Genomic DNA, 20,855 nt, shown 5'->3' on the forward strand with positions numbered 1-20,855 from the left:
GCGGAGAACCAAGCCGACGCGCTGCCACTTCCGGCGCGCGGCAAACGTGCGGTTCCGGGTCGGTGCTCGGCTCGTCGGCCTGAGGTGGGGGCCAAGCGCCCTCGAGAGTCCGCGGAGGCGTGGCTGCTCCCACACAGCAAGTGCACTACTGGAGTCCCTGGACGCAAGTAGGCCTCCCTCTCTCCCATGGCCTCCGGCGGTCTACCGGGAGGTGGGGACACGATGGACCCCAACTCAGGGCTGGGGGCGGTGCCGGGGGACTCGGGGCGAAGGCGGCACCCTTGGCCTGGGGGTCTGGAGCTGCCCTGCGCGACCTAAGCCAAGCCACCACTCTTTTCAGGGGCGCAGTCGCCCTGCTGTCAAACAGAGGTTGAGCCCCTCCTTTGGTTGACAGCCCTAGTAGGGCCGCGGCTCCAGAGCGAGCCAGAGGGAGTGGGATCCAAATCGCCGTGACCTGCACCTCTGAACCATAACCATCTGTCTGAACTTTGCTGTCGTTCTAGCAACTTAGTGCGAATAAGGGCTCAGGGACCAGACCACAAGCCTGACCAGCTGTGAGAATCAGCTGAAAACTAAATATTGGCACTGGGAAGCCGGCAACTAATTCAAGATGTTTTGCTCAGAACTCCTAGGGAGACATGAGTGTTGGCACCAGTGCTAGAAGAAATTCTTTCTGCTTAAAGGTGAAATTCTTAGGCTGCCCACTGGGACTGAGGAGCGTCTCGCTGACAGTAGTACAATAGTGGCAAGGTGTATTTGCCCACTTATTCAGCCCTGCCCCCCCTTCTTTTGTCCTGCTCCCGCTGAACGTTTTCATCTTGCACTTGAAATATCCAACCTATTTTATCTTTGTTTTTACACAGGGCAGTGACTTTGACCTCCAGACTCTTTTAAATATAGTAGATAAGACAGGTGAGTACAGTGGTTTACAGATATTGGGGGTAAAGTTTTGAAGGATTTCATAGGCTTAATGGATAATCTGAAGTGGTAAGGAGTCACCTGTCATCTTACAACAGAATGTATCCTTCACAGAAGTGAAAAGATAAGGTTGAAACAGAACAGTAGGAGTTTGCTTTGTTTTGTTTGGTTTTTTGTTGTTGTTTTGGCTTTTCGAGACAGGGTTTTTCTGTGTAGCCCTGGCTGCTGTCCTCGAACTCTCTCTGTAGACCAGGCTGGCCTCGAACTCAGAAATCCACCTGCCTCTGCCTCCCAAGTGATGGGATTAAAGGCGTGAGCCACCACCGCCCGGGCTGTTTTGTTTTTGAGACAAGATCTCAGTATGCAGCCTTCCCTGACTGACCTGGAGCTGTGTAGACTAGACTTGCCTTGAACTTACAGAGATCCTTTTGCCTCTGCTCCACCATACCTGGCCCAGTAATGTTTTACGTACCATTGAAGGAAAGAAATTTTGAATCTCATGTTAACTATCATATGGAAGAAATTGTGGCTAGATGTAATATTATCAAGCACAAAGAAAATTATACATTTCCACATGGGTGTGAAAAGTTAAAGGGTAACTGATGACTATAGTTAGTCTGGGTTCTTGGTCGTTTTTTTCTATGTTGTAACTTTTCCCCCCAGGAGGAAGCACCTGATTAAAAACCAGAGACTGAGTTGCATATTTTGTATCTTTTGACTTAAGGAAGGGAAAAAAAAAACCACTAAATTCTTATTAAATATATTATTAGAAGAAAGATTTGAAACATTAAGTCATAATTACATGTTGTTGACCTGGAAATTTTTTCATGTGCCATTGCTAAAACAAAAGGTTGAGGTTGATGAGTCAGCTCTGTGTCCAGACACTAGCCTGATATACTTAGCCATACAGTCCTGGCAGGTTATTCTGCCTCCTTCAGACCAGATGCCCTTATTCATATATGTAAGTGAGGCACCTGAGTGTTTCTAAATGTTTAATAATTATGTTCTATTGTGTGTGTGTGTATACTTATTATGAAACCACTTTTGAAGCCTGAATCTGACAGCTATTTAACTTGGAGCTATCTCCTTCATCTGATTTATAGATCTTGTGTTGCCAAAATTCTATGGCCCACATTTAAGTGGGATGCAGCTAGCCTGGAGGTGTGAATGAATTTCATTCACTGAGAAGTCTAGGGGTTAGTTAACCCTGAAAGATACCCACACAGCAAAAATGTTTGCAAAACTAAAGAAGAAAATTGCAGAAGAGACTGCTGTTGCTCAGAGACCAGGCGGCACAACAAGGATCCCACGCTCTGTGAGCAAGGAGTCTGTGGCCTCCATGGGAGCTGACTCTGGAGATGATTTTGTAAGTGTCTTCTCTTTCTTTGAATGTTTGATAGAGTCAGTATATGTTTCCTAAGTACCACTACAAGGAATCTTTCCAGTAAAAGTTTTTAGATTCTTTTGTGCTTTTTCTAGTTTATAGATATAGAAAACTCTGCATCTCTCATCTTTCATTTTTTTTTTTTTTTTTTTCTCTGTGTAGTCCTGGCTGTCCTGGAACTCACTCTGCACTCTGTAGACCAGGCTGGCCTCGAACTCAGAAATCCACCTGCCTCTGCCTCCCAAGTGCTGAGATTGAAGGCATGCCATGCGTCACCACTGCCCTGCTCATCTTTCATTCTTACTAGCCTTTGCTTTGTTATTTTTTATCCATTTTTCCCCTCATGTATTTTGTTTTTCCTTTTATATAACGTGTGCATCTACATAGTCTGATCCTCACTCCCTGTCTCTGATCTAATTTTCTATTAAAATTTACATCTTGCCCTGTGCGATGATACATAGCTTTAATCCCAGCACTTGAGAGGCAGAAGCAGATGGATCTTTTTGAGTTTGAGGCCAGCCTCATCTACAGCACTAGTTCTACATAGAAAAATCCTATCATCCCCACCCCCCCAAAAAGCAAAAAATAAATAAATGAATAATGAATGAATGTATTATGTATATCTTGTTTGCTCCATACGCACATAAATTTTAAGTCACTGTCTGTGAATTGTGGTCTTGAATTAGCCAGAGTGCAGTTTATTGGGAAAGTTGATGGAAAATTATCACTATGGGTTCAGTATCCTATTTTGTTCATAAAGTGTGTGTGTGTGTGTGTGTGTGTGTGTTTGGTAGGATTTCACAGTATGCTGCTTTTATCAGGAAAGAGAATTGCTTGAGGATTATACTAAGTTAAATGATTCTTTAAGGAATTTTAGTGCTTGACATATTCTTATATATGAATATATATAACATAAAAGCAGGTTTATTCTCCAGGTCTGCGAGGAGAGAAAGCATGTAAAGAGCAATGTGTATGTAAAGTGTAAGTCATGAAGCAACTCTAGTGCCCATGTAAGAAGTAGAACGTTAATAATGCTGTTAACGCCACTTAGGTGCTACTTCCAAATTCCCCAACTGTGCCAGAAAGGCAGTAACCTAAACTTTGTGTTTATCATTTTCTTGCTTTATAAAATATTTAAACATTTATGTTTGAGCTCATAATTTATTATTTAAAACTGTATTTTGGGGCTTATGAAAAGGATATGTCATACTCTTCGTGGGCTTACCCTTTTTTTTTTCTTTAACTCAACATTTTCCCAAAGTGCATCTTTGTTCCCTGGAGGTCTGACTCATTTATTTTTACCTTTACTAAAATGCCACCATTTGAAAGGCCGTGTCTTATCCTTCTTCTTCGGTGATTGACATTTGAATTGTTTCCACGGTCAGCTGAGTCTTCTCTTTTCTTCCTCTACCTGAATCCAGGTCGTATTACATGGTAAAAGCTATTAGGTTATTGGAGTGGAGCAATAAAATGACAAGATAAAGATTAGCATTGGCTCCTATAACAAACAGAACATGGGAATGGCTATTTGATCGCCTCACTGAAGAATTTAGCAGAAGGACCTGCTTTCCCTTCATGTTGATGATAAATGAAGTCTGTCATCTACAGTCTGTTCCAGCATAGAGACTGACTTGAATTTAGGGACTACTTGGCTTTGAGACTTTTCCAGTAACCTATTTGAATTTAATTATATAGTCTGATCCTCACCCCCTATCTCTGATCGCTTATATCCAACAGTATATTTCTCTAAACAGACATCTTTCCTGTGTCATCTCTCATTCAAAGTGAACAAATTGGACTCCTTAACTACAACTTTAAACATGAAGTTTCATCTGCCCAAGTCCTTGAACAGAAGCCATAAAGGCTTTTTAGAACCCTCCTCCTTTTGTCTTTTTAGTGCATAATCAGTCAACAGCTATTTGGATTCCATTTCCCAAATGTCTCTAAAACTCCCCTCTCTATTCCATCTACAAGTGTGTTACTTGTGTTTACCTTTTACCCAAGGTGCCTTTTTTCCTGTCTCAAGTAGCTTTTCCTCAAGATAATCTTTAAAGTAAATCTATTCATGTCTCTTAATGCTTAAAACTTGGTAACTTTTTCCTCATTTTCAGCAACTCATTATTGTGGTATATAAACTGATGGTATTGTCATAGCTTACCTATCCAACTTGATCTTAATCAACTTTCTTACACCCTATACTAGATCCATATTTAATTTACTGAACTTTCTGAAACAAAGTGCTTCCTGCCAAGAATTGTTTGCCTATCCTATTTACTCTCTCAGGAATGTGTTGCTCTCTTTAATTCTGTGTTCTTGTGACAGATTCTTGGGTATCCTTTGGAGATTTTCCTCTCATGTTACTTCTAGAAAGCCCCTTGGGCCCTGACCCTTTCCTTCTGAGTGTGGTGCATATTTTCTCTTTTCTCAGTAGTAGTGCCTGCTACTCTGAATTACTAGTGCTGACTCACTTGACAATTACTCCAACAAAACTAGGAGTTCTATGAAAGGCAATAAGGTGAAGCACTTAACTCACACAGGTCAGTCATGAAACGGAGACCTGGGCTTTATTTCTTTTTCTCTTGAAACATGGTCTCACTTGGTAGGCCTGGTTGGCCTCAGTCTCAAAGAGATCTCCTTGACTCTGCTTCCTGAGGACTGGGATTAAAGACAGGTGACACCTTACCAAGCTAAATTTCATTTCTTGCTGCATTATTACTGTGTGACAGTGGACAGATTCCTTCACTTTTCTTTGTTTAGTTCCCTTATCTGTGAAGCAGGAATATAAATAGGATCTATGTTTACTATTAAAGTATATGTCAGGGGTCTCTCAAACCATCCCCTAGGCTGGGTGATATGCCAGGACTACTCAGTGTATATTTTCACTGACTGCCATCGTCAGGGGAAAGATGGGGAAATTGCAACTCCTACAGATTATACTCTGTTCCCCAAGAACTGAGCTGTGACAATACTTGGAAAATGTCTGCTGAGAGATGCTGTACACATGTGATGCACAGACATGCATGTAGGCAAAACATCCATACATCTAGGAAATATGTATTTCCTATAGAAATCCTATAGGGCCTAGTTCTTAGTAAGTATTTCATAATCAGCCTCTGTTGTTGCTACTGCTGTTTTAGAAAAGCCTGTTTCACCACTGTTCCTAATGTTTAGCACAGTGCTAGAGCCTAGGATCTCTCATTCACAGTAATAAAGCAACTTGTTCTGTTTGTGTCTCCCATGGCTCACCACCACTATGGGCATTAGGAAGTAGAACCTTTGAGAGAGGAATAAGTCAGGAGCCCTGGGTATTTAGGATTAGTGCCCTTATAAAAAGCTCCAGACATTGCCCTTCCATTTCTACCATGCAGGGTGCAACAAAAAGGTTCCCATCCATGAACTAAAAAGTGAGCCCTTACCAAACACTAAACTTTCCCTGGGTCCTGATTTTAGTGATCTCAAACTGCAGAACTAAGAAGTCCATTTCTGTCATCTCTAAGCTACCGATGTCCTCTGTTATAGAAGTGTAAACAGAGAAGACAACTAGGAGAAGATGGTGTGTAATAGGAGCAAATGTGTGGCAGCTTCTGATCTGAGGTCTGACAAATGCTGCTTTATGTACTCCTCATACAGCTCTGCAAGGTCAATCCAAGTCACTGTCACAGTTCACCATAAGGGAAACAGTGTCCAGGGCAGTTGGGTAATCAGACCAGGTTCTTACAGCTAAGAAGTGGTGAAGCTGAGACTTGAGCCCAGGTGCTATAACTCCACAGACTACTTTTTACCTGTCCTTGACACTGACCCTGAGAGGGGTAAGGCTCACTGGAAAAGCACTTTACTAATATATGTGAGGCCCTAGATTCAATCCCCAGTACAGAATCTTTTTATAAGCACTAGGTGTCTAGGTTTACTCAGTACCAGACAAAACAGAAAAACTGGCTCCCAGTAAAGATTGAATGGCAAGTAACAGTTAAATAAATGTTTAAAATGGGTTGGAAGTTGTTCATCCACCTATAAAACCATCATGGAGATAAACTGTAAAAACACTATGAAAGATGCGGTATTATTAGTATTATTTTGAGTTTTGTTTGTTGTGGTAACAGAATTCTGCCTAAGTAGAAAAATACCATTCTTAGTGATGTATAATTAGAATTCAGAATGAAAGCTCCTGATGTCTATTATTTGAACCTCATCAAAATAAGAATTGAAGAAGCAAATGTGAGAAAAACATTTGAGGGGCAAATGTAAAATGATTGCTAGGCCACTCTCCCTACTTCTTTAATGTAGTTTTGAAAACTTTTATAGTAAAACCAAAGACTCAGCTGTCATCAGGGTGACACATACCTATACTCTTAGCATTTAGGAGGATAAGGAAGGAAGATCTTCAGTTCAAGGCCAGAATGGACCCTATAGGAAAACACTATCTAAATTTTCTTTTAGCATTTTAAATTTTGTTTACCTTACCCCCCATGTGTGTGTGTTGTGCATTAAGTATATACACACACACACACACATGCATATATATATGGGTATACTTACCTGTGCAAGCATATGTGGAGGCTAGAGGTCAACTTTGGGAATCTTCCTCTGTTGATCTCTACCTTTTATTTTATTTTATTTTATTTTATTTTATTTTGTCTTGTGTGTTTGTGTGTGCATGTGGGTGCCTAGGTGCACACACAGGCAAAAGCGAAGAGGAAACTGGCTATCTTCCTCTTGCTCCCTGACTTCTTTTAAAATGGGTCTCTCGCTCAAAAAGAAATTCCTTTGAGCAATGCAGGTTGGCTAAGGAGTAATCCACTTGTCCTCCCCTAACATTGGGGATCAGGTGCATGCAGACATATTTGGTATTTTTTCTAGGTGCTTAGAAATTCAACGCCAGTCCACATGCTTGTCTAGCAAGTACTCTTACCCACTGAGCCTGGAGCTCACCATTTTGTTATGGTATCTGCCTGTCTTCTCCCTCCCACACAGTGCAGGGGTTACAGGAATATACCACCATACCTGGCAGATCCAAACTTACATCTTTCTACAGCAGGTACTTTTTCCACTGAACCATCTCCCCAGCCCCTTTTTCAAAAGATATTTTGTAAGTAGCTTACTAATTAGTAATCTTCCTTATGGCATTTTTTTACATGCTTAGTTTTGTTTTACTCATCCCACCCCACCCTTCTTTCTTGCATCTCTTTGTTTTTCATCAGACGTCATCGTCGCAGTAGTAGTAGTAGTGACAAGATAGGAGAGATGGCTTATTGGGTAAAGGCACTTGCTGCAAGCCTCATTACTTAAGTTTGATCTCTGGGACCTATATGATAGATGAGAACCAACGCCTGAAAATGTCCTCTGACCTCTACACAAATGTACATACATACACATACATACATACATACATACATACATACATACATACATACATACATAAATGCCAGGGCTGGAGAGATGGCTCAGCGGTTAAGAGCACTGACTGCTCTTCCAAAGGTCCTGAGTTCAAATCCCAGCAGCCACATGGTGGCTCACAACTATCTGTAATGAGATCTGATACACTCTTCTGGGGTGTCTGAAGACAGCTACAGTGTACTTACATATAATAAATAAATCTTTAATAAATAAATAAATAAATGCCAAAATTTTGAGGGAAAGGGGGTTAGAATATCAGCTAGGCATGATGACTTATGCCTGTAATATCGAAATTCAGGAAGTAATACAACCAAGTTCAAGTCCAGCCTGAACTACAGAATGAGACTTTGTCTCAAAACCAGAAAGAAACCTCTCCCCTTAAAGTAAACTACGTCTTAGCAGTAACAGATGATATCCAGAGTAATAGTAGTACACATAGACTTTTAAGTTTTGAGGGTTTTTTGTATAACCCAGGCTATCCTCTAACTCAAAGAGATATACCACCTCTGCTTCCTGACCTGGGTGTTAAGGCCAGTGTCACCATGCCTGGTTTTCCATAAGTATTTTGTTTGTTTGCTTGCTTGCTTGTTTGTTTGCTTGCTTGCTTGTTTGTTTTGAGACAGAGTCTGACTGTCCTGGCTGTCCTAGAACAGCCTATGTAGACCAGGCCTTAAACTCAAAGATTCACCATCCTCTGCCTCCCAGTGCTAGAATTAAAGGTGTTTACCACCACACACAACTTTCCACAAGTTTTAAAATAATTGATTGTTGGGGAGAAAAGTAGATGCCTATTCATATATTGAACTATTGAAAGCATGTTTTCTGTGAAAGTCTGATGCATTTTAGAGGTTTGGATTAATAACCTTTTGTTTTATAAATGGGGATACTGAAGCTTTATCAATACAGGACAAAGTCTTAGCCATGCACAAGACTATGGTTCTTTGTCCCTTTATTCCAGGAACTTAATCTTTAGAAGACAAAGTGATCTCTTTCTTGGTATTATGTTCTTGGTGTAATATGATCATAAGAACTTAATTATTTTATACTATTAGATAAAGGACTACATTTATTGCAGTAGCTTACACCAGCATAGACTTATGTGACTTATACTTGTGTGACAGCACCTATGGCTTTCATGTCACTCAGGAAGGTAGTGTTACTTCCACTCTACAGGTGGAGGAGAAAGGCCTCACTAGGAAGGCTTCAATGATTTAATCAGCTAAAATGTAATAAATATAAAGAAGTGGGGCTGGCAAGATGGCTCAGCGGGTAAAAGCACTGACTGGTCTTCAGGAGGTCCTGAGTTCAAATCCTGGCAACCACATGGTGGCTCACAAACACCCATGGTGTTTCTGAAGTCAGCTAGAATGTACTTTCGTACAGTAATAAATCTTTGGGCCGGAGCAAGCAGGGACTGAGTGAGCAGGGCCAACCAGAGCGAACAGAGGTCCTAAAAATTCAGTTCCCAACAACCACATGAAGGCTCACAACCATCTGTACAGCTACAGTGTACTCATATGCATAAAATAAATAAATACAGGGCTAGAGAGTCACATGAACTGTTCTTCCCTTTCATCTGTCTCAACAGGCTTCTGATGGTAGCAGCTCCAGAGAAGATCTCTCATCCCAGCTTTTGAGAAGAAATGAACAGATAAGGAAATTAGAGGCCAGACTTTCTGGTATGTATTAAGAAGCCATAAACAGCAAACTAGTCAAAAAGTTTTTTTTAAAAGCATCTATTTTTCTGCTCCTGAAGTTTCTAGCCACAGCTATAAAAAGTGTTTAAAGTTTATGCAAAGGTTGGTATGGTGCTGCAGGCCTTTGATAATAGTACTTAGGGAGGCAGGAAGATTGTAAATTTAAGGTCAGCCTAGGCTACATAGCAAGTTGCTGGGGGGCGGGATGGGGGGATTCAGAGAGATGGTTCAGAGGGTCAGTGGACCAGCTGCCAAGACTGACAACAGAGTTTAATCCCTGGGACCCAAATGGAGGAAAGAGAGGATCACCTTCTGAAAGCTTTCCTCTAATGCATGCATGTGCACAGAAAATTTAAAAAAAAAAAAATTTTAAAACAAAAAGTTTGAAGACTTTTATTTATTTTTATTTTTTTTTACAATGAGAAAAAAATGTAGAATAGATTTGGCCATGTTCCACCATTAGCATAGCTTACTTTCAGGTACAAAATTATAGGGACCACTCTCTATAGGCTAGGGAATGAGCAACAGATGTTGAATACATGTGCTACAGATAAGTTTTGCTGCTGGGCTGCCACTTAGTGTAGCTCACATCACTCATGTGAGTCTTGCTCCAGGACTTGAGGCCATTTTTTACTGATTTTCCTAACTTTATTATCTGCTTCTTTAGGAGGTGTAATTCTCATTACATCTCTGTCTTAGTCACTATACTACTGTTGCTGTGAAGAAACACCATGACCAAGGCAGCTTTTAAAAAAGAAAGCATGTATTGGGGGCTTGCTTACAGTTTCAGAGGTTTAGTTTAGTCCATTTTCATCATGGTGGGAAGCATGATGATTGGCAACTGTGTTGCTAGAGAAGTAACAGAGACCTATATCCTGATGTGAAAGCAAAGAGACATCAGGTCTGGTGTGGGCTTCTGAACCTCAAAAGAACACACCCAGTGAGTGACACAGTCCCATAAACTAGGTCACATCTACTCTGGCAAGGCCATGCCTTCCAATCCCTCTAAAATAGGGCCACTCCTTGGTGACTAAGCATTCAATTATATGAGCCTGTGGGAGCCATTCTTATTCAGTTCTTTTGCTTTTTTTTTTTAATTGGGTATTTATTTCATTTACATTTCCAATGCTATCCCAAAAGTCCCCCACCCACCCACTCCCACTTCTTGGCCCTGGTGTTCTCCTGTACTGAGGCATATAAAGTTTGCAAGACCAATGGGCCTCTCTTTCCACTGATGGCCGACTAGGCCATCTTCTGCTACATATGCAGCTAGAGTCAAGAGCTCTGGGGGGTACTGGTTAGTTCATATTGTTGTTCCACCTAGAGGATTGCAGATCCCTTTAGCTCCTTGGGTACTTTCTCTAGCTCCTCCATTGGGGGCCCTGTGATCCATCCAATATCTTATTCAGTTCTTATGCTGTTCAGTTTACAATTTACACAGCTCCCATTATATCCTTTAACCAAACAAGGCATGTTCATACTAGAATTGTGAATTTTTATATATTTTTTTGACAGTAGACATATTTTGATAGCTTCATCCTGTGAAGTGGTTCATGATTTATGTGTCTCCTTTTGTTCCTTGAATTTATGCCAATTTTTTTTTTTTTGCGTGAAAACAGTAAAGTAAAATTATTTCACTGGATTGTATGTGAAATAAATTTGTATAGCTGTCAGAAGTCTATAGCATTATTCACACTATTGTTAATCATTTTTTCTTCAGGTTCAGCTTCTTGGGGTCAACAAAATAAGGCACACAGAGAGTGAATTCAAACTAAAATTCAGACCTAGCTCCAGACAGCCTGCTTAAAGTCAGTTGTTAGTATCTTGTACACCTATCCATAACATTGGTTGTTCTATCTTGATACCTGTAAACAACACTAGTAGCAGAAGTGAAATAGCTATTCCTTAATGTTGGGAAGGCTCTTGTAGTGTTAGTAAGTGCTTTTCCTGATACAGAAAGGAGAGTGAGTGGCCTTGACATGTATCATCTTAGGAATTAACATCTTAGGAATTGTCACTGGCCTTGTATGAGTAATAACAATAACAGCAATGTTTTACTCATTGCTGTGTGCCAAGTACTTAATGTATAGATTACTTTAATGTTTCCTTTGAAATATATGTAATTAGGCCCAATGTGTAATTAGGCAGTTTAATCCTAGCACTCAGGAGGCATAGGCAGGTGGATCTCTGAGCTTGAAGCCAACCTGGTCTACAGAGAAAGTTCCAGGACAGCCAGGGCTACACAGAGAAACCCGTCTCCAAAAAAGAGAGAAATAAATATTATTAATACCAATTAATATTGAAGAAATTAATATTCCAGATCAGCAATTTACTTAAGATTCTTAGCTAAGAACTGGCAAAGTTGAGATTTGAACTACTCTCTACTTTTATATAATACCAAAATGTTTTCTTTGGCACCTCAGATAATTTTTTCACCTTTGAGGTGACCTATGTCACTCAGTTCCTGTATAGAAAGGGAGCACCTACACCAATCTAGAAATTGAGCACCTATGCCATAAAGGCAGTTCTATGCTAAGGTGTTTGCTGTTTACCTAACCACTGTTGTTCAGTTTTATGGTTGCACATGAGCTTTTAGTGCTTACCCTTGATCTGGCATACTGCTAAAGGCAACAGGGAATGGGAACTGTCTTAGTCACTGTTCCATTGCTATGTTGAGAGACCATGACCAAAGCAAATGTTACAAAAGAAAACATTTAATTGGGGGCTTCCTTACAGTTCCAGAAATTTAGTCCATTATTGTCTTAGCTGGGAGTGGCAGCATGCAGGCAGTCACTGGAGCAGTAGCTGAGAGTTATATCCTGATCCATAATCAGAGAGAGACAGATATACTGGCTCCACGTAGCTTTTGAAACCTCAAGCCCACCTCTTGTGATATACTTCCAACAAGGCTCTACCTCCTAATCGTTCTAATCCTTTCAAATAGTCCCACTCCCTGATGACAAAGCATTCAAATATGTGTGCCTGTGGAAGCCATTTTTAGTCGAAGCACCAAAGGAAAACTGAGATGTAGAACAGATGAATGGAGATGATGGTGGGTTTTTTATAGCAGGGCATTTCTGATGACCAGGCCTAGCCTAATTGTTCTCTGTCCAGGCTAAACAAATCTACCTGTTTGTACTCACTGTTTATTCCATGGGAAGTTTGTACTATTCCTGTTTGCCTGTGTCATTCATTGTTAATGGGAGGCTTTCTACCTAGCTTTTCTTAACAGGACTGGGATTCAGGTTAAGAAAATCATCATCATCTTCATTCATTTTTTTTTGTTTGTTTGTTTAATTAACTTCCTTTCCTGATGTTTGTCCACGACTGGTATGTGCACCACCCTCCTCACCCAAGACTATGCTGAACAGGTCCGAAACTTGCAGAAGATAAAAGAGAAGCTTGAAATTGCATTAGAAAAACACCAGGATTGTACGTATTTTTTTTTCTGCTTTCTTTAATCTTTTCAGGCTTTAGCCTTTTAAATGAATTAGTATATTATTAAATGTACTCATTAGAACTCATATCTCTATTTTATACTGTTCTTAATGAGATTGATGTGACATTTGACTGAAAGTTGTCAAGTATAAGCATATTTGTGTTGCTTTGTAGGCGTACTACTTAAGAGGGGATCATTCTGTACTCATCTCTGTCTAGTTGACCCACTTACTGATTGCCCTTAGGTTTTAGTACCATCTAGTACCTGACCCTCGGGTCTAACTTAGGAAAATATTTTCAACATAGTTTCATTACTGTTATATTGACTGTGGGGAAGCTCTGACATCACTATACCAACAATAAAATGGACATACCCTAACCTATCCCAACTCGTGTTTTCATGGGGTATTGTCATCCAAGAAAGGTGCTACAGGAAGTCAGAAGAAAACTAAAGAAAGCTCTTGTTTTGTTGTTGTTGTTGTTGTTGTTGTTGTTACTAGTTTTTATTTTTATTTTGTTTTTAATTCTGATGAAAAGGTAGTAGCTGTCACAGAAGCCTTGGTGTTTTCTGCCCACCTACCTTAAGTGTTTGTCATGATACCATTCAAAAAGCTACTGTTTGATGTCTTTACTATTACAGAAAGCAAAAGTAAGGACTCGGAGCCTTACCAGGGCAAAAGGGTTGTAGAAGCTTGAGTATTTCAGTGTCATAGTCCATTTCTGTGACCGTGCTTCTTTCATTTAGTGACATTGGTAAGCTACTCACATGAGCTTTCATCATGCTCTATCTTTCTGAAGTATCTGAAGTGTGTCTCAAATAGAGCCTCTTTGTTAACAGCTTCCATGCGGAAATTTCAAGAACAGAATGAAACATTCCAAGCCAGCAGAGCCAAAATGGCAGAAGGACTGGCTTTGGCATTAGCCAGGAAGGACCAGGTATTTAAATGTGGTACTGTCCAAGGCTCAGAAAAGATTTCCCTTAGGAACCCAACTTAAAAATCATGACACAGACCTGATAAAGGTCTATATTACCTAGAAGGAAAGGATTACATATAAGTTCTTTAAGTATTCATTTGGCCTTTTCTTATGAAATCAGACTTGACAATTTAATCATGAAATGTGTCCAGAATGTGAGAGAATTATTCTCTGTGTATCTTTGTAAAATAGAAATGAAAAGTGACGTATCCATAATTGACTAGTGAGCCTACAAAGATCTTACCTGCTAAAAAGTTGTCCCCAACCCTGCACCCCCAAGCACCTGCCTCTTCCAGTATAATTACTGGACATTACTTACAGCAGTTCACAAAGCCTTTTGACCCTTTCTCCAAAGTCAAGCATAGACTGAAGGGAACTCTTCATCCCCATAGAAACAGCTACTGCAAGGTGCTACATGAATGGCAACAACAGGAAAAATGAGCCAAGTGTGGTGCATGTTTATAATCTCAACACTTGGATTGATACAGGAGGATCAGGTCTTCAAGGCCAGCCTGGTCTATTTGAAACCCTGTCTCCAAAAAAAGGGGATGGGGGGAATAAATTAATTAATTCAAAACAAAAAAATAATGTAAAAGGGAAAATAGTATTAGAGTAACTATGGGGTTTGTTATATTTGATATAGTCAGTAGTGGGGTTTTTTGGGGGTGGGGGGTGAGACAGGGTTTCTCTGTGTAGCCCTGGCTGTCCTGGAACTCACTTTGTAGACCAGGCTGGCCTCCAACTCAGAAATCCACCTGCCTCTGCCTCCTGAGCCGAGTGCTGGGATTAAAGATGTGCACCACCATGCCCGGCTTGTCAGTAGTGTTTTGAATTAGGGTAAATATCAGTGTTCCATAGTGATAATCCTGTAGATAAGTGGATAAGTGGTTAGCTTGTTTTAAAGTATAAATATAAAAGCATCTACTAGTACTCAAGAGATAACTATGGTATGTGAATGTATGCAAATATGAGAAAAAACAATCAAAAAGTAGTATATTGTTTTGTAGCTATCATGATTGGACCTTTTGTACCAATATTATTTCCCTTGAATTCTCTTTTGTGAATGAGGAGTCTCATATCCCTCTCCTTTGTCATACACCAGAGGGCATAACACATACTAGAAAATTAAGCACTAGGCAATGGTGGAGCACACCTTTGATCCCAGCACTCGGGTCAGGAGGCAGAGGCAGGCAGATTTCTGATTTGGAGGCTATCCTTCCTGGTCTACCAGGCTAGCGAGTTCCAGGACAGACAGCCAGGACTATATAGAGAAACCCTGTCTTGGGGATTGGGGTTGTCTTAAGAAAAAAGAAAAGAAAAGAAAAGAAAATTAAGCAAGAGAGCAGACAATTAACAAATACTCTTCTTGGTCTTGCTTCCCAAGACTTTCAATAAATTGATGTCTAAACATCAGCCATGTGACCCAACTCAGTAGATTCTAGCTGCCCACTGAAGAAGTAATAGCAGTGCTCCTGGAAGACACAGAAGAATAGCAGAGCTTGAATGTCCTATGAGCAGACACCTGCAGGCTATACTGTGTTCTAGAATTTTATGGAAAAATCATTTTCCATTTTTTTTTAAGGACATTTTAACTTTCTTAATACTGAACCAGTTCTATGGGGTTTTTTGTTTGTCTATGTAATTGTGTGTCATTCCTCTTGTTGTTGTTGACTGATGACTTTTAGGGGCAAGTTGTTTTCTGAAAGTCTTAGTATTGCAGGTTCGCTCCCCTGGAAAGCTTACTTCTCCTTTTGTTTTGTTTTAGGAATGGTCAGAAAAGATGGAACAGCTTGAAAAGGTCAGTCATTATTGTTTTATGCATGCTGGCATCATCTGTGGGGTTTAAGAACTATTTTCTCCAGCCAGCACTAGTTGGTAAAGGCCCGTAATCCCAGCTACTCAACAGGCTGAACCAAGAGGATTGCAAGGTCAAGGCCTGCCCTGGCTTTGACCAGAGTGAGTTCAAAACCAGCCCTAACAACTTTGCAAGATTCCATTCTTTAATTTAAAAAAAAAAAATCGTTTGTTAAATTCTTATGTGTTTTGTTTTGTTTTGTTCTTTATTTTGGTTTTTTGAGACAGGGTTTCTCTGTGTAGCCCTGGCTGTCCTGGAACTCACTTTGTAGACCAGGCTGGCCTTGAACTCAGAAATCTGCCTGCCTCTGCCTCCAAAGTGCTGGGATTAAAGGCGTGCACCACCACCGCCCGGCTTATGTGTTATTTTTTGTCTGTGTGACTCTATGCCACATGTGTGACACACAGACACATGGAGACCAGAACAATTGGACCCCTTGGAACTAGAATCACATAGCTACTTGCCTTAGAAGTTCCAAGTGCTGGGAACTTTTCTGGAATAGCAATAAATTCCCTTCACTACTGAGCTAGCCACCTCAAAATTCTTTTAAAGTCAGAAGTGGGAACTGGCAAAGTGGTTCAGTGTGTAGAGGTACGTGCTGCTGAGCCTGACACCTGTATTCAGTCTCCAGAAACCACATGCTGGAAGGAGAGAACCATCACCTACAAGTTGTTCTGTGACCTACACATGTACACCATGGTACACACGAGCCCATGTTCACATACATATACATACACATACATATACGTGCACAAATAATAAACATTAATAAAAATCAATCTCATATGTTATAAAACAAGACTCTACTCCCCAGTATCCAGCTTACAGTACTGGTTGCTGCAGTCCTTGAAGCAGGACACTAGGTGATTGGAATAACTTCAGTAGCCTGCCTTTTTTCTTCCTCCTGATGGGCATGCTGGATATCTTTTGTTAGCTTCCTGTTTTACTCTCTACCATCATCTGGCCAAAGGCCAAAGGCTGATGCATTAACTGGGCTTGGCGCCCTCTGGCTTTGAGTGGCCACTTGGGAACAGGAAGAATGACAGTAGAAAGAGTGTAATTCAGATGTTTATTCCTCAACTTTATCCACACGGTGTCCCTTGGATTTCCTTAATCCTGTGACCAAAACAAGCTTCTGTTGAACTACAGATGGACACTTGGAGATGTTTTTTCTTACAATCTCTCCCTCTTTTTAGTGCCTTCTTGGGGGCTTTTGAGGGTGTTTTGTTTTGTTTGCTTCACAGGCAAACTGGCTCTGCTACCTGTTTGGTTGTAGGCCCTGATTGACCCTGTAGTCACATTGGGAATGCTGCCTAACAAAACTAGGGGAACCAGAACATTGCTCATGGTTTAGCACTGAAGAGATTGGAGAGCGTCTTGGCTAAACAAAGATGTTATCCTAGGACCATTGATCAATGGGCTACATAGGCAGCTAGTTGCTACATAGCAAAGCCTGTCTCAAAATAATGTCTAGGGTCCTGAGAAATGGGGAAAGGCACTTGTGGCTAAGTCTGGTGACTTGAGTTTGATCCCTGGAACCCATAAGTTATCATTTGACCTCTAAACATGTGTTGTGACAGGTGTGTGTGCGTCTCTGTGTGTGTGTGTGTGTGTGTGTGTGTGTGTGTGTGTGTTTACAATTACACAGTTTAAAAACTAATTTTAAAAGTTCTGCTTGTACAATACCGATTTCTAATACTTGGGTTGCCTAAGTTGGTGTCTTCTTACAGGATAAAAGGTTTCTAACATCTCAGCTGCAAGAAGTAAAGAACCAGAGCTTGAGCCTTTTTCAAAAAAGAGATGAAATTGATGAATTAGAGGGATTCCAGCAACAGGAAATCAGCAAAGTAAAACACATGGTACGTGTTTCAGTTTTAGAAGTTCAGTAACAGTACCAATGAGCAGTGAGCCTTTATGATCATCACTTGTAAGACTGTAAACACCCTCATAGTCTTTGTTATTAACAACATTGAAATATTTCAGGTTTATTAAAAGTGGACAAGTTCTATTTGAAATGTTTCTTTTTTACCTTCTGTTTTTTTTAAGGACTACACATTCAGCCTAATTCTCATCCCACAAAAATGTCATTCTCTTTTTTCTTTCTGTGTGGTGTGTGTGTGTGTGTGTGTGAGAGAGAGAGAGAGAGAGAGAGAGAGAGAGAGAGAGAGAGAGTGTGTGTGAGAGTGTTTCGGGGGGTGGGGGGGAACAAACACATGCCACAGCTTGTGTATGGTCAGAGGACAACTTTCAGGAATCCATTCTCTCCTTACAGCATGGAATCCAGGGATTGAATTCTGGTAGCAAAGCTTGTGAAGCAAGTTCCTTTACCCACTGAGTCATTTCAGTGGTCTGACTATCTGTTTAAAGTAGTGGCCTAATGGGACATTATGTCTTCTTATCAGCTTTTAAAGAAAGAAGAATGCTTGGGGAAGCTGGAGCAAGAATTGGATGCACGAACCAGGGAACTTAACCGTACTCAGGAGGAGTTGGTGACTTCTAATCAGTTGTCATCTGACTTAAACAAGCGGCTAGAAGAATTGCAGAGACACTGCTCAACGCTGGAAGAACAGAGGTTCTTGCTTGGTCTGTGGGGCCCTTGGGAGAGGTGTTGGTGTAGCATTGCTAAAGCCCACCCACATGTCCCCATTGCTGATCCAAACCTTTTTATCTCAGTGCTGGCCAAGGCTTCTGCATTTATCCTTACATGTCTAGGCCTCAGGCCGTCTACTCCATCACATCACTAACTCTCTCTCTCCCTCCCCTGCAGAGGCACAAGTTTATTCTAGTAAAACTAAGCAGGACAATCTGATTTGAGTTGTAAAGTTATTGAGTACTTCATTGCCTAGACCTGGGTGGTCTTCCTGCTTCTGTTTCTGAAAGCCAAGGAGCCTTTACACGGAGATAAACTTAGTGTGGCTGTAACAACACTTGCAGCCTGAAATATAATGAATCATGTGCATTCTGCCTTTGGAGAGTAATAGAGGAAATATCAAAATTTGCTCGTTGTCTGCTTTCTTTTCATGAAGAGATCACTTGACAGCTTCAAAAGCAGGTGCAGAACATAAGATTGTAGTCCTGGAACAAAAGGAACAAGAGCTCCAGGAGATCATCCAGCAGCATTCCATTGACCTACAAAAGGTAAAATCAGGAACAAGGACAGGGACTTCCTCCTGAGTCCCACAGGTCTACTTCCTGTTCTAGCCAAATTGTACCCATGGAGAGCAGCTACTCAGCCTCCCAGGTTGCTGAACAGAAAGCATGGTATTTCCAGATGAGGTGGCACATACCTATAGTCTAGGGACTTGAGAAGCTAAGACAGGCTTAGGCATTTGAGATTGGTTTTGAAAACAGTTTAAGACATCCATTTCTTTTTCCTTTTTTTTTTTTAAGGAAGTGGAAGAGGTGAAGGGAGAAAAGACAACAGTATCCTAACTGGAATTCTAAAAACATAGTATTTATTTATTTATTTTGGTTTTGATTGACAGTCTAAATTGCTTAAAAAGGTCTAGAACTTAGAGTTATCTAACCTCAGTCTCCCAAGTAGCAAAGATTAAAGTTTGTTTCACTGTACCCATATAAAGCAAAGCATGTCATTTGTTTGTTCTAACCATGTCTTATGGGCCTTGGAATTAGTGTAGCAGTAGAGCATGTGCTTACTATAAAGCCTTGAGTTCAGTCCCTAACACCACGAAGAAAAATATTATGTCTTAAAGTACTACATAAATAGACCTTGAGTAGAGGAATGCTTAACAGCCACTGACCTGCCCAGAATATTACTCAGACTTACCTTGTTTTTATTTTTGTTTCTTGTTTGGTTGAAAGAAATGTATTGCTCAGTATAAAAGAAACTGTAGTCCTGTGCTAAATTCTGAGACTAGATAGATGAACAATAATAACTGTTTTTCTGTGTGTGTGTACACACATAGGTTAGAAGTCAATCCAGAATAGTCAGTTCTATCTTTCCACTAGGTAGGTCCTAAGAATCAAGCTAGGATGTATGGCTTGTTGGCATGTGCCTTAACCCGCTGAGCCATATTATTGGCCCCAAAGGATTATTCTATTCATTTCCCTTTTTTCATAATGTGTGTGTGTGTGAGGTTTATCTGTTTATGTGTTTTATGTATATGAGTACTTTGTCTACATGTTCATCTGTACACCAGAAGAGAATATCAGATCCCAGATTCCATTATAGATGGTAAGCCATAATGTGAGAATTGAACTCAGGAACTCTGGAAGAGCAGCCAGTGCTTTTAACTGCTGAGCCATCTCTCTCTAGCCCCATCCAATATATTTTGATCATATTCTTTTTTTTTTTAAGATTTATTTATTTATTATATGTAAGTACACTGTAGCTGTCTTCAGACACTCCAGAAGAGGGAGTCAGATCTCATTATGGATAGTTGTGAGCCACCATGTGGTAGCTGGGATTTGAACTCTGGACCTTCAGAAGAGCAGTTGGGTGCTCTTACAAACTGAGCCATCTCACCAGCCCTATATTTTGATCATATTCTTTTTTTCTTTTTCTTTTTTTTTTTTTTTTTTTTTTTTTTTGGTTTTTCGAGACAGGGTTTCTCTGTATAGCCCTGGCTGTCCTGGAACTCACTTTGTAGACCAGGCTGGCCTCGAACTCAGAAATCCGCCTGCCTCTGCCTCCCAAGTGCTGGGATTAAAGGCGTGCGCCACCACCGCCCGGCTTGATCATATTCTTTCTCCTCCCTCAACTCCTCACAGACGGCCCCTACCCCTCCCTCCCTGCCTAACTCTATGTTCTTTCACTCTGTTTTTCTGTCAGTGGTTTATTTACAGTTTTATAAGCATTCAAGAATTACTCTATTTTTTAGATGTTGCTCCTTATAAACATTCTTCATGTCTATTAAAAGGATAAATTAAGCATCCTTTTTTTTTTTTTTTTTTTTTTTTTTTTTTTTTTTTTTTTTTTGAGACAGGGTTTCTCTGTGTAGCCCTGGTTGTCCTGGAACTCACTCTGTAAACCAGGCTGGCCTCGAACTCAGAAATCTGCCTGCCTCTGCCTCCAAGGTGCTGGGATTAAAGGCGAGTGCCACCACTGCCTGGCAAGCATCCTTATTTCTTAAGTAGCTGGTGCCTTACTATAAAAAAGGGTGCAGCAAATCCAAATCCAAAATATACAGTCCTCGTAGCCAGCAACTACCTTTTTATCTTCCATGAAAAGTGG

The 20,855-nt window shown here is 40.6% G+C and overlaps 1 protein-coding gene across 7 annotated transcripts in view; it reads left to right on the forward strand.

Moving 5' to 3' along the window:
* The first annotated feature begins 52 nt into the window (after positions 1-52).
* Golga1 (golgin A1) overlaps positions 53-20,855 on the forward strand; it is a 48,766-nt gene continuing 27,963 nt past the window's right edge. For 4 of the 7 annotated variants that reach the window (XR_003835554.2, XM_021155479.3, XM_029472428.2 and 1 more), the window contains exons 1-10: positions 53-167; positions 864-912; positions 2,022-2,284; positions 9,285-9,375; positions 12,751-12,825; positions 13,670-13,767; positions 15,572-15,604; positions 17,392-17,520; positions 18,064-18,233; positions 18,688-18,799. Coding sequence is in view for 6 of the 7 variants with exons in the window: in XM_021155479.3 (XP_021011138.1) it covers positions 2,150-2,284; positions 9,285-9,375; positions 12,751-12,825; positions 13,670-13,767; positions 15,572-15,604; positions 17,392-17,520; positions 18,064-18,233; positions 18,688-18,799 (843 nt within the window). In the remaining variant the exon portion in view is untranslated. Of the gene's footprint in view, positions 212-863; positions 913-2,021; positions 2,285-9,284; positions 9,376-12,750; positions 12,826-13,669; positions 13,768-15,571; positions 15,605-17,391; positions 17,521-18,063; positions 18,234-18,687; positions 18,800-20,855 lie in introns of all 7 variants that reach the window. The other 3 variants (XM_021155478.3, XM_029472436.2, XM_029472418.2) reach the window with 3 other exon arrangements.

The sequence above is a fragment of the Mus caroli genome, unplaced genomic scaffold (genome assembly GCF_978045245.1).
Source record: "Mus caroli unplaced genomic scaffold, Mus_caroli_1 scaffold_2, whole genome shotgun sequence".
Taxonomy (NCBI): Eukaryota; Metazoa; Chordata; class Mammalia; order Rodentia; family Muridae; genus Mus; species Mus caroli.